Source organism: Triticum aestivum, chromosome 5B (genome assembly GCF_018294505.1).
Source record: "Triticum aestivum cultivar Chinese Spring chromosome 5B, IWGSC CS RefSeq v2.1, whole genome shotgun sequence".
In the NCBI taxonomy this organism is placed as follows: domain Eukaryota; kingdom Viridiplantae; phylum Streptophyta; class Magnoliopsida; order Poales; family Poaceae; genus Triticum; species Triticum aestivum.
In genome coordinates, this window is record NC_057807.1 from 133,904,904 (window position 1) to 133,915,085 (window position 10,182).

The following is a 10,182-nucleotide window of genomic DNA, read 5'->3' on the forward strand; positions in this document are numbered from 1 at the left end:
TGTAGTACAAAGAAACGAGACAAATTAGCAAGTCTGTTAGGAGAAGCCCAATCGCGTCAAATACATATTTCGGTGCAAACAAACCCCACACCTGCAAAGTTGAAAGATAACTAGTGTCAAAACAAATCTGCGAAAACAACCGCAAAGCAGCAACACAGCGACTACTGTTTGCTGGAATTAAGTGCACATATTACCATCAAGTGACGCCTTTGAATCGTGACGCATACGATTGTAACTGTCGTAGTGATAGCTGTAATTAGACCATACATCAAATGGACCTGAGTTTGGCACATAAACATTAGATATCACGTGGATCAACAAGACAAGAAATAGACGATATCCGGATCAACATAAAGAGTTCCACAATGCATGATAACACTATTTCAGTATGTGGTCGACAGTTAGGGAAATCTAGGTTGGTGTTTGTTTGTAGTCCAACATGGCTGTGCCTAAACAGTAAACACTGGCTGTCCATATTATTTTCCTGAATATGAAACTTTTTTCTAAAAGAGAATATTTAACTACTGAAATCATGTTACTAAATTACTGCCATAGAGCACAGATGAATTTCTTCAGTACCTGTATTAGAATATTGATGGTGACATCCTTCACCTTGCTTTTCTTCAATGCAGTATTATAACAGTGGATGGCAATAAATGGAAGACTAAGAACTGGCAGGATGTGAGAAACACCAAAGGTATCGATAGAAAGAAGAAACCCTTGACGAATGATATGGAAATTGTCAAACCTACAAAATTTAGAATTGTGACAAATATCATTAGTTCATTACATAACATGCAAGTGAATTTTTTTCTCAGATACAACAGTATTATTTGGAACATAATTATACTCACCCAATGAATGCAGCACCATAGCGAAGGCCATCAAAGGTACACCTGAAATGTATTATGTATTAGCACAAATGCAGTTTTAGCAATACCATCTAACAATGCAAATTAAATCACATTAACCATAAGCTCAAAACCCCATAACAGTAAGACAAATGGACATGCATCATCTCTCGGACTAGTAAAAACATAGTACATAAAAAACATGAAAGAGAAGCATAAATCAGAGTAAAAGAAAGGTCAAAATGCATCAGGATCTCACCAGTGACCAGTCAGATAGAATAGACAAACTGCAAGAAGGCTCCATTGTGTTACTGATACAGGGTTAGCAACACAACTCCCTGTTGCATCAAGTTTCAAGTCTTTCTGATATTTCTGCTGAAACATTATTATGCACCAAGCTGCAAAATGGTTAATTAAAATTTTCAGATGCTATGCTTCCTAATGATGATATAAAAGGAAAAAAAAGGCTCAAGTTGTGCCTCAAGCAGTACATGCCAAAATTTTAGAAGCGCTTGTCTTAAGAATTGAGTGACTTGCAAATTACCTCCAGTGATGCAAATTAACGCTACAAAAGCACCTTGCCTTCCCAACAACATCAAGATAGTTGGGCTCCATGAACACAGCATGGCAGCTGATAAACTAGTTATCCTTTTGTTGAACTTCAAAGAATCAACTGGGGCAAACAATCGCCAAAGCACAGATATTACCAATGACAAACCTCCAATAGCATAAACAAAGCGAGGAGCCAAACTTCTTCCAATTTCTTGAACAGCTTTAGTATGAGACAGTAAAGTACTTTCGGAAGCCCAATAATTTGCTATAAATGTATAGCTCAAGATGGTTGCACACATAATGAAGTACTTCAAGAACCTCTGATGGACCGCATAGGTGATGAGCTTTAATACAATGCAGGTCACCATGGCAAGAGATATGATGGGGAATATATCCATGGAGACATTGCAAAAACTGGAACCAAAAATGTCACAAACGATGCTCACTGGGTGGTCTTTTGTAACAGTTGGCCCAGCAATTTGTTTTGACATCCCAAGCTCAATTCCAAATTGTGCAAAAATATTTAGAAGAAGGAAAATAAACTCCTGTCAATTAAAAAAGTAAGGTGGGATCAGAAGATAATTATATAACCAACATTAAAACAAAAATTCTAGTGAACGAAGGAAAGTTTGAACAGCATTGATATGATAGGAATATTAACTTCTATGGTGAAGTTCCCGTTTGTGGCCGAGCTCCACACACTGGCAATGCAACTCGTGGCCAAAAGAAAGTTTGTAACTCTACCTTCTGCCACTGCATGACAAGAAAACAACTTCGTGAATCAGTAGTCACCATCGCGAATTCAAAATGTACAGCAAGATTGGTATATCTGATGAACTCACATATATAACTGTTGGATAGTAAACTCGCTGCTCGAATCGTGACCAATGTAAAAGCAAAGAATAATTTGGGGATGATCCTTGAACTAGCACATTCCTGATCTGATGGTTGACATACAGCATTCAGCCTCACAAGTATGTATGCCTGAGTGATAACTGACAGTATCATAAGTAAAAGACCAGTGCCCATCAACCATAAATCAAACTCCGTCCAAGCAGAGCGAGCAAGCTTTGCAAAGCTTTCCAAGAAGCTAGAGTATGCATCAATTTGCAACTGCAGAGCAGAACTTGCGCTCTCCTTAAATTCTTCTCCCTTAGCTGTTTCCGATGGGCATGTAGACTTCAAAACCTCTGACCAGTTCGCCTGAGCTTTTGAATACAGCTCCTCAACATGGTGTAGGTATTCAGCTGAAAATCCAATGATAGAACTACCAGAATATTGATCAATGTATCTCTTTACCTACAAGGGACAGATGAAGATCAAAGAAGTACTACCAAATCAGCATATCTGCAAATGCAGTTCATACTACCTGCCAACTATTTACACAAAGGGCTTCAGCATATCTCATTTTCCACGCTTCTAGGTCATCCCGTGGCGTGCATGCATTAATACCCGTCATTTGATTATCCCATGTCCCAGCACTCAAAGCATACAATTCTGGGTTTACACGTCCAATGCTAGATATGGAAAAACAAGCACATCTCAACAAAAAGCAGTAACACACAACTGAAGCCATCAAATAAGCACCATGTTAAGTTTACATACCTTCCAAAAGGAAAAGGTATACCGAGTAGTGCTGATACAGTTACTGCAAAATCAAGCTGAAATCAAGAAAAACTTAGCAATATTGACAAAATAGAGCATCCATATGGGAGAGGGCAATCAGAATTTACCTGCTGCATAGTGCTGACGCACACTTCTTTCCCATGCTAGAACAGTAAACCATCAGCAGAAAGGGAAATCAATCAACTTTGGTATTCATATTGCTAAATGCACAGATAGAAGCCGACTATTACGAAATAAATTGCAATTAATAACTAAAAAAAATAAGGCGAGGAACTAAATATCTCTACACTGCTTCTATATCAAACTTATGTTCCATCAACTGTCCAAGCCTACGAGAAAGGTAATTCTATACAGAAATGCTAACTACCCCACCATGCTAAAGGCTATGAGCACGCTTTGTGATACTACTTCATACCCATGCATAACCCAGTTAGTTAAGGACTGTCTACATACCTAATTTCTCACAGAATATCAGATGTCAAACCCATAACGGAACAGTAAAGAACTAAATACGTCAGTAGAAGTATCCCTATAAGTGTGACTTTCATATCCTATATAAATTATAATTCAGGTGATAATATGGCCAAGGAGTGATGGCTGTGTGCATCTGAATGGTGCAGAGGCTGGGGTTTATCCCCTTATCAAAAGAAAAAAAATGGCCAACGAGTATGTGCTATGATTATTTGGGTCTTAGTCCTGATAAAAATTAGTAAGAGAATGATTACATGCAAACAAGAAAATCAAGATGTTAGCATGAATGACAAGATCGGTCAATTTATCATTACAAATAAAATGTACCAGATCAAAATTGCATGAATTTTCACCAAGAACAGATAAGACAGCATCGGGTGGTGTCTTTGGACTCCATGCAAACAGAGATGCTTCAACCTACAATGAAACTGCATTAGTTCAGATAGTTTTGCACTTAGCAACGAAAAAACAAGACATGTCACCTCTTCAGCAGTTCCTCCTCCATGGTCACCATTTAGGGTTTGGCCATGATCTCCCATTACAAGGAGTAAAGTATTTTCATGGGGACCACCAGGTGTTGATAGGCTTTTCAATGTGTCAATTACATCCTACAGGAGCAAAATTGAGGCTAATTTAACAATCAGAATTCAGGATAAGATAATGTCTCCTGCAAACAATTAGCACACAAAAAAACAGATCATGTACTATGAATGGGGCACCTGACCTCTAGGATTTGATTGTATTGCTCCAACTTCTGGATCATCGGGGTAGAGTCAACACCGAATATATGCCCTGCATGGTCCTAAAGAAAGTTGACCTCATATGCTTCTAGTTCCACAAAGGAAAGGATCAAATGTGTAAGCCAGCTCCAAAGTGAACACAAACAACTTACCACACCAAGGAAATGTGCAATAAGAACGTCCCAATCATTTTCGTGCAGTGAAGGAAGCAAGTGGTCAATAACACCATTGTCTACCTGATACATAATGTGACGGGTAATTCCATGGAAATTAAATGGAAAGCGCAAAATAGCTCATCGCGCAGAAAGGACAAAATGGTACTGAACAGATGGCATACCGTGTCGAGATCTTTAACATTAAAAGAAGGGTATGGAAATGACTTGTTGAAGTGCTCTGGGTATAACTGTGTCCATGTATCATCTCCCATCATGACTACCCTCTTTCCATTTTTGATCAGCTGATTGAGCGCAAAGAAACAAAAGCATGATTAACTATCCATCGTGAGCTACATATTTTACTAAAGTTGAATGTGAAGTGCAAAGAACCTGATGCATTATATTGTCTTCCACTATTGCTGGAGCTCCAAAGCTATTGCCGACATCAATAAAGGTAGGGAGACCACCCGTTGTGAGAGCCTGAACATAGTTGCAGCAAGAATACACACTAAGTTATGACCCTTTTATATTGCATTGAGGTGTGCTCGAAATAACAGTTTTTCGGCATAACATCAGTGCTGAATGTATGCCATGAGATCAATATACATTTATACACACAACAGTACTCATCACCTTAAGACGTTGAAGGCTGGTGGTCGGTGGGTCAGCCAGAGCTTTGAAGATCCTAGCAGAGTTCTTCTCGTCAGCAGCCAGCTTCTGCAGGACCTGCAACTTGTCCATCCATGGCTGCTTCTCTGCAGCAAAATGTCAGGTTTAACTCATTACCAGCTCGCAATGTCCTACAGTAGTTTTATCATTGCGCAGAAGTACACAAATGCAAACCCACCTTCAAAGAATGTACTCGGTGCCACGAAATCGAACCTGTGAAATAGCAGAAATTGCTCAGGATCAGACATGGGAACTGAAGCGAGGACAGAATAGGCAAGGCGGTGCTACCTGAGGGCGTCGAGGACGACGATTACGAGGCGGTCTAAGGCTGGCTGGGGCCAGGAGGAGCACCCGGGGGAGACGCCGGTGCGGTCGTCCCGGTGGCTGTGGAGGTCGAGCTCGGTGCGGGTGAGGAGGAAGCCGCGCGTGAATAGGTAGATGGCCAGCGAGTGGAGGGCGAGGATGGCGACGAAGAGCAGCGGCCACGAGCGGCCCCAGGAGGACCCGCGGCGGCGGCTCGCCGGCGCCGCCATGGACTCCGGCAGGCGTCGTGCTCGTCGGGTCGGATCTGAAGCTGTGAGTTAACCCGTGTGCTTGGATCGCGTGGGAGATATTATGTGCCCTTTATTTCGCGATGGACGGTGCGGATGGGAACACGTCAAGAAAACTAGTACTAGTACTACTAATTAGGCCTGTATATAGATGCGATGAAATACTCACAGCTTCAGATTGTGAAAATAATACACAATAGGCTAAACTGAACTTGTTCTAAAAAAGGCTAAATTGAACTTCTGTGGCATGGTATATGCACTGCATTTGTATCAATATTTTGAAAATTATATGCAATAGTTGAATAAAGCTCTCCAAGTTTCTCCCCAAGAAAAAAGTATTACAGAAGAATATCCCCAGAAAAGAATGCAAGCTTATTAGTCTTACAACCTAGTAGTATACTAGACGCGCACAAAAAAACAATGACTCGATACAGATGTACGACAGCCACCATTACTTATCAAACATACCCCCTCTATTCAAAATAAGTGACTCAACCTTATACTCAACTTAAATCACTTATTTTAGGACGGAGGAAGTACATGCAACAGCTCCAATTCGAATGTCCAATCTCTAATTATGTAGCACATGAACACAGCTACGGAGGACACGAAGATACAGTCGAATCTCTAATTATGTAGCACATGAACACAGTTACAGAGGACATATATGGAGATGGAGGATAACGTGGAAAACATACCGGCGAGAGGAATTGCTTAATTGGCCAGAAAACATACACAAAGGTGTTGCTGAAAAAAAAAGGTCTCCTCAGGAGAGGAGCAAAAACAGGAATTGCGCATCCAGGGAATCGGACCCTGGTCAGTACCGTGGGAGGGTACTATGATACCACTACACCAGATGCGCTTTGTTTATTAGCAACCTTGTTTGTCATCTCTTGTACTTAAACTATATCACTACAAGGAAACAAAATGGACCTGCGCTAGAAATTCATATCTTGTCCGAGCAAGAGTAGATCATGTACATGCCAAAGTGCTTATCAATGTACGTACCAGTCTAGGAACACATCATCATCATCATCATCAGGGAAACCCCTTTTGAGTCCCAAGCATGCTTAGCACCCGTTCAGCAGAAAAATCTGGAGCAAGGCTCTCGTGAACAAGCAAATAAACAAGCCACACAAGCTCTGCACAGGGTTCTTCAGCTGTTTAGGTTCCTCAACGGTCTGCGTTGAATCAGGGGCACCGTTGTCGCTGCTCAAATGCCGTCTCAGGGAAGTCCCTTTTTATCTCTCTTTGCAGGGCTCTAGACCCAGACGGCACCGGGATCATACAGTCCCCCGCCTTGGGCTCCTCCCTGCACAACACAAGCAGTTCAATGATTCGGTCAAATCGAAAAAAGCCAGAGCGAAGATACAGAAATGCATCATTTTGCTCTTACAGAGAGTCAGGGAGGTTGTGCTGCTTTACTTGAAGTAGTTGTCATTCTACAAAACACAGGGAGATGTTACTCCTACACATGATTTTTGCATTGCTTCTCATGTCTTGCGCATTATGAGTAGCCAATACACGTGAATACTCGACATATACTAACTACGCTGTAGCATTGCCATGTGCACATTTTGTCAGCTAATACCACTGGTTTTCCTCAGGTGATGGTCATGGAGGAAGGAGAAACCAACATAGTTTCCTCGGGTGATGATGTACTTAATAGTCATAGTACAACTAATCACAATCTAAATTACCAAGTGTCATCTGAAATAACCTTACAATATCTACCTTCTACTCCCTCCGTTCCAAAATAGATGACTCAACTTTATACTAAAGTTAGTATAAAGTTGCGTCATCTATTTTGGAACGGAGGGAGTAGGACCAAACACACACATTCAAGGAAATTGCTAATGTTTCTTCTGGTTCACCACACACGAAAGCCAAAGGTCAGAGTTACTGAATTGAATTTCGTAGTTCCATTCATCCCATACTAGTAAGGGCCCCCATTTCCATGTAAAACTTTAGTGAGACAACTTAATCCAAACATCCAATAGTTCCATTCTAAAATTTCAGAGAACAAGTGTTATTGAATTACCAACATTTCATGTTAAGTATACAAAGACCAACACTACGGATGTAAGCCAACACCATAATCCAGTTTAGTATTTGCATTACAAAAAGATAGACTTTAAGCCATATAGAAATAATACACTATTTTATATTGGTAGTTATTTTGTGAATAATTTTTAATTATCATCTGGCAGAACAAATTCATGCGATAAATTACACAAAGGTAGAATGCAGTCTTCTTAGGCAACACACATCTTCCGTGCTTCATCACAAATTCAAAATAGCAACCGACAGTGCATGCCATATTAAATCAGGCCCCAGAAATATAGGTCAGGCAATGATCAAATATAAACTCAAACAAGCACTAGTATCCATTGTTGTCCCAGAAAAGCTGGACTCCTAGTATGAACAACTAAACAAATCTTGTTCATTTGAATGGGGTTACACAGATCATGCACACCGGAAAAAAGCTTCTCCATGCGGAAACATTATAACTTTACATGGAAACAGGCAGTGGCATGAACTATAAAACCCCCCCTAGTACGAAAAAAGCTTCACTCATTAGTGCAAAAAATGCACTATTATTGATGGACAAGAATACACTGCACTAATACTGATAGTAGTTCATCAGTCCAACAGGCACAGCTCAAGAATTTGCCTTTGACGTTGCCTCCAATCTCCCGGCAAGTAGCTTCACTACATACTTTCCCAGTATGTCAGCCTCAAGGTTCACCTTATCCCCAACCTTCTTCCTGGGCAGCACAACATTGTCCTGCGTGTAGCGCACAAGCATGAAGTCGAACCACCCGGCCTCCTCGTTCACATTGACGACGGTGAGGCTGGTCCCGTCCACGGCGACGAAGCCCTTGGGCACGAGCAAGCTGAGGATCTCTGGCGGCGCACGCACGGTGACCCAGATAGAGTCGCCCTCGGGCCGGAACGCGGCGATCTCGCCGGTGCCGTCGACGTGGCCCTGGACGAAGTGCCCGCCCATGCGAGACGCCGGCGTGAGCGCGCGCTCGAGGTTGACGTCGTCGCTCGCGACGCGCTCGCCGAGTGACGTGCACCGGAGGGTCTCCGGCGCGACGCCGAAGGTGAGGGTGGAGGCAGCGGCGTCGATGGCCGTCACGGTGAGGCACGTCCCGTCGACGGCGATGCTGTCGCCCAGCTGCGTCCCGGCGAGGAGGTTCTTGGTCTCGACCTCGAGGTCGACACCGGGAGCCGCGTCTCCCCCGCCCCCAGGAGGCGTGGGCGGCGGGCCGATGCGGCGCACGCGGCCGACCTCCTCGACGATCCCGGTGAAGAGGGAGCGCACGGGGATGTGGGAGGTCGAGGAGGAGGAGATGCTCTTGGGGACGGGGGAGAGCGAGAAGCGCAGCGGCTGGGCGCGGAGCGGCGTGGAGGAGGCCAGCCGGGAGGCGAAGGGGAGCAGCGGCGACGAAGCGGGCAGGAGGCCCCTGCGGAGGATGTGCGGGTGGCAACGGACGGCCGCGGCGGCGGTGGGCGGCGGCGCCATGGCGAGATCCTTGTCGCCTGGATTGGGGTTGGGGAAGATTTAGGATGGGGTTAGTTCTCGCGACGCGTCAGCCGTGAGCTAGCCAAACTACACGATGATACGTAGGGGAGGCGTATTCCGTGGCATACGTGACCGACGCAAGTTTGCGGAAAGAATGGCCGTCGAATCAAATTTCACGCACGTATATGTTTTTCCCCGGAACCCCAACATCTGGCCATCGGTGGCCTTGACAGTTTTCTCGAAACTATGGGACTCGAGAAAGGCTCTTGTGTTCAGAAACGAAGACCACTCTCTCAAAACTACGCTAAGAAATATTGTAGCAAATTTCTCTCTCTGGGTTTTCGGTTTCAAAAAGGCCGAAGACAATATCTTTGCTAGACAGTGGCTACACTTTTTCTCCTCTGCAACCCCTTCTAGCTGAATTTGTAACCGTACTGCTGATGTAATTCTCGACATCTCATTTGGGTGGTAATATATTCAGGTGGGGAAGCTCTCCCCCCGGTGACCGTTCAAAAGAAAACGCTCTGGCGGCGATTAGGGTTAGGTGGAGTTGAGCGCGCCCGCAGATCTCATCGGCGGGGCGCACCGGCGACTCACGAAGAGGATGTCTACATCATCTGCCAGCAAAGGATGGAAGCGCGGCGGCGCTCTTTCACCTCGCTCCGCTCAAGCACAGATGGAGGAGGCGCTTGGAAAGTTGGATATATCCGAGGAGGAGGCAACGCCTCTGGTGATCGACGATGTTGAAGATGGCGAACCGACGAAGTGGCTCATAGCAGGGAAGGTCTTGCATCGCAATCTTCTCCATATCCAAACTATCTGCAATGCCCTTCACCCAACATGGGGAAACCCTAGGGGACTGTCCTTTCGCCCATTGGGGGAGAATGTGTTTGCTGCGGAGTTTGAGACCAGACGCGACCGTGATCGGGTGTGGGAAGGAGGCCCATGGCATATCAGCAAACATGCGGTGATTTTAGAGGATTTTGAAACACACATGCAACCATCTGAACTGAAGTTCGTTAAGTTGCAGGTTTG

At 44.1% G+C, this 10,182-nt stretch overlaps 2 protein-coding genes and 1 non-coding gene across 3 annotated transcripts in view; all 3 read right to left on the reverse strand.

Annotated features, from left to right (window-relative positions):
* LOC123110809 (GPI ethanolamine phosphate transferase 3) overlaps positions 1-5,673 on the reverse strand; it is a gene marked incomplete in the record, with an annotated part of 6,263 nt that extends 590 nt beyond the window's left edge. The window contains 20 exon segments of the mRNA XM_044531421.1: positions 22-91; positions 195-278; positions 580-748; positions 855-896; positions 1,111-1,249; positions 1,396-1,948; positions 2,065-2,156; positions 2,246-2,702; positions 2,773-2,920; positions 3,009-3,064; positions 3,137-3,172; positions 3,828-3,917; positions 3,983-4,108; positions 4,225-4,302; positions 4,393-4,476; positions 4,578-4,697; positions 4,786-4,875; positions 5,029-5,150; positions 5,243-5,277; positions 5,353-5,673. Coding sequence (XP_044387356.1) covers positions 22-91; positions 195-278; positions 580-748; positions 855-896; positions 1,111-1,249; positions 1,396-1,948; positions 2,065-2,156; positions 2,246-2,702; positions 2,773-2,920; positions 3,009-3,064; positions 3,137-3,172; positions 3,828-3,917; positions 3,983-4,108; positions 4,225-4,302; positions 4,393-4,476; positions 4,578-4,697; positions 4,786-4,875; positions 5,029-5,150; positions 5,243-5,277; positions 5,353-5,597 — 2,836 coding nt within the window.
* Positions 5,674-6,406: 733 nt separating this feature from the next.
* Positions 6,407-6,477, reverse strand: TRNAG-CCC (transfer RNA glycine (anticodon CCC)). The gene has a single exon. It is a non-coding gene; the product is annotated as a tRNA-Gly (tRNA).
* Positions 6,478-7,979: 1,502 nt separating this feature from the next.
* LOC123110810 (riboflavin synthase) lies at positions 7,980-9,277 on the reverse strand. The gene has a single exon (XM_044531422.1). It carries the CDS (start codon positions 9,145-9,147, stop codon positions 8,278-8,280), a length of 870 nt encoding a protein of 289 aa, XP_044387357.1. The 5' UTR covers positions 9,148-9,277; the 3' UTR covers positions 7,980-8,277.
* Between the last annotated feature and the right edge of the window lie 905 nt (positions 9,278-10,182).

Coding starts and splice junctions, on each gene's coding strand:
- LOC123110810 (XM_044531422.1), bottom strand. CDS start 9,147: ATGGCGCCGCCGCCCACCGCCGCCGCGGCCGTCCGTTGCCACCCGCAC.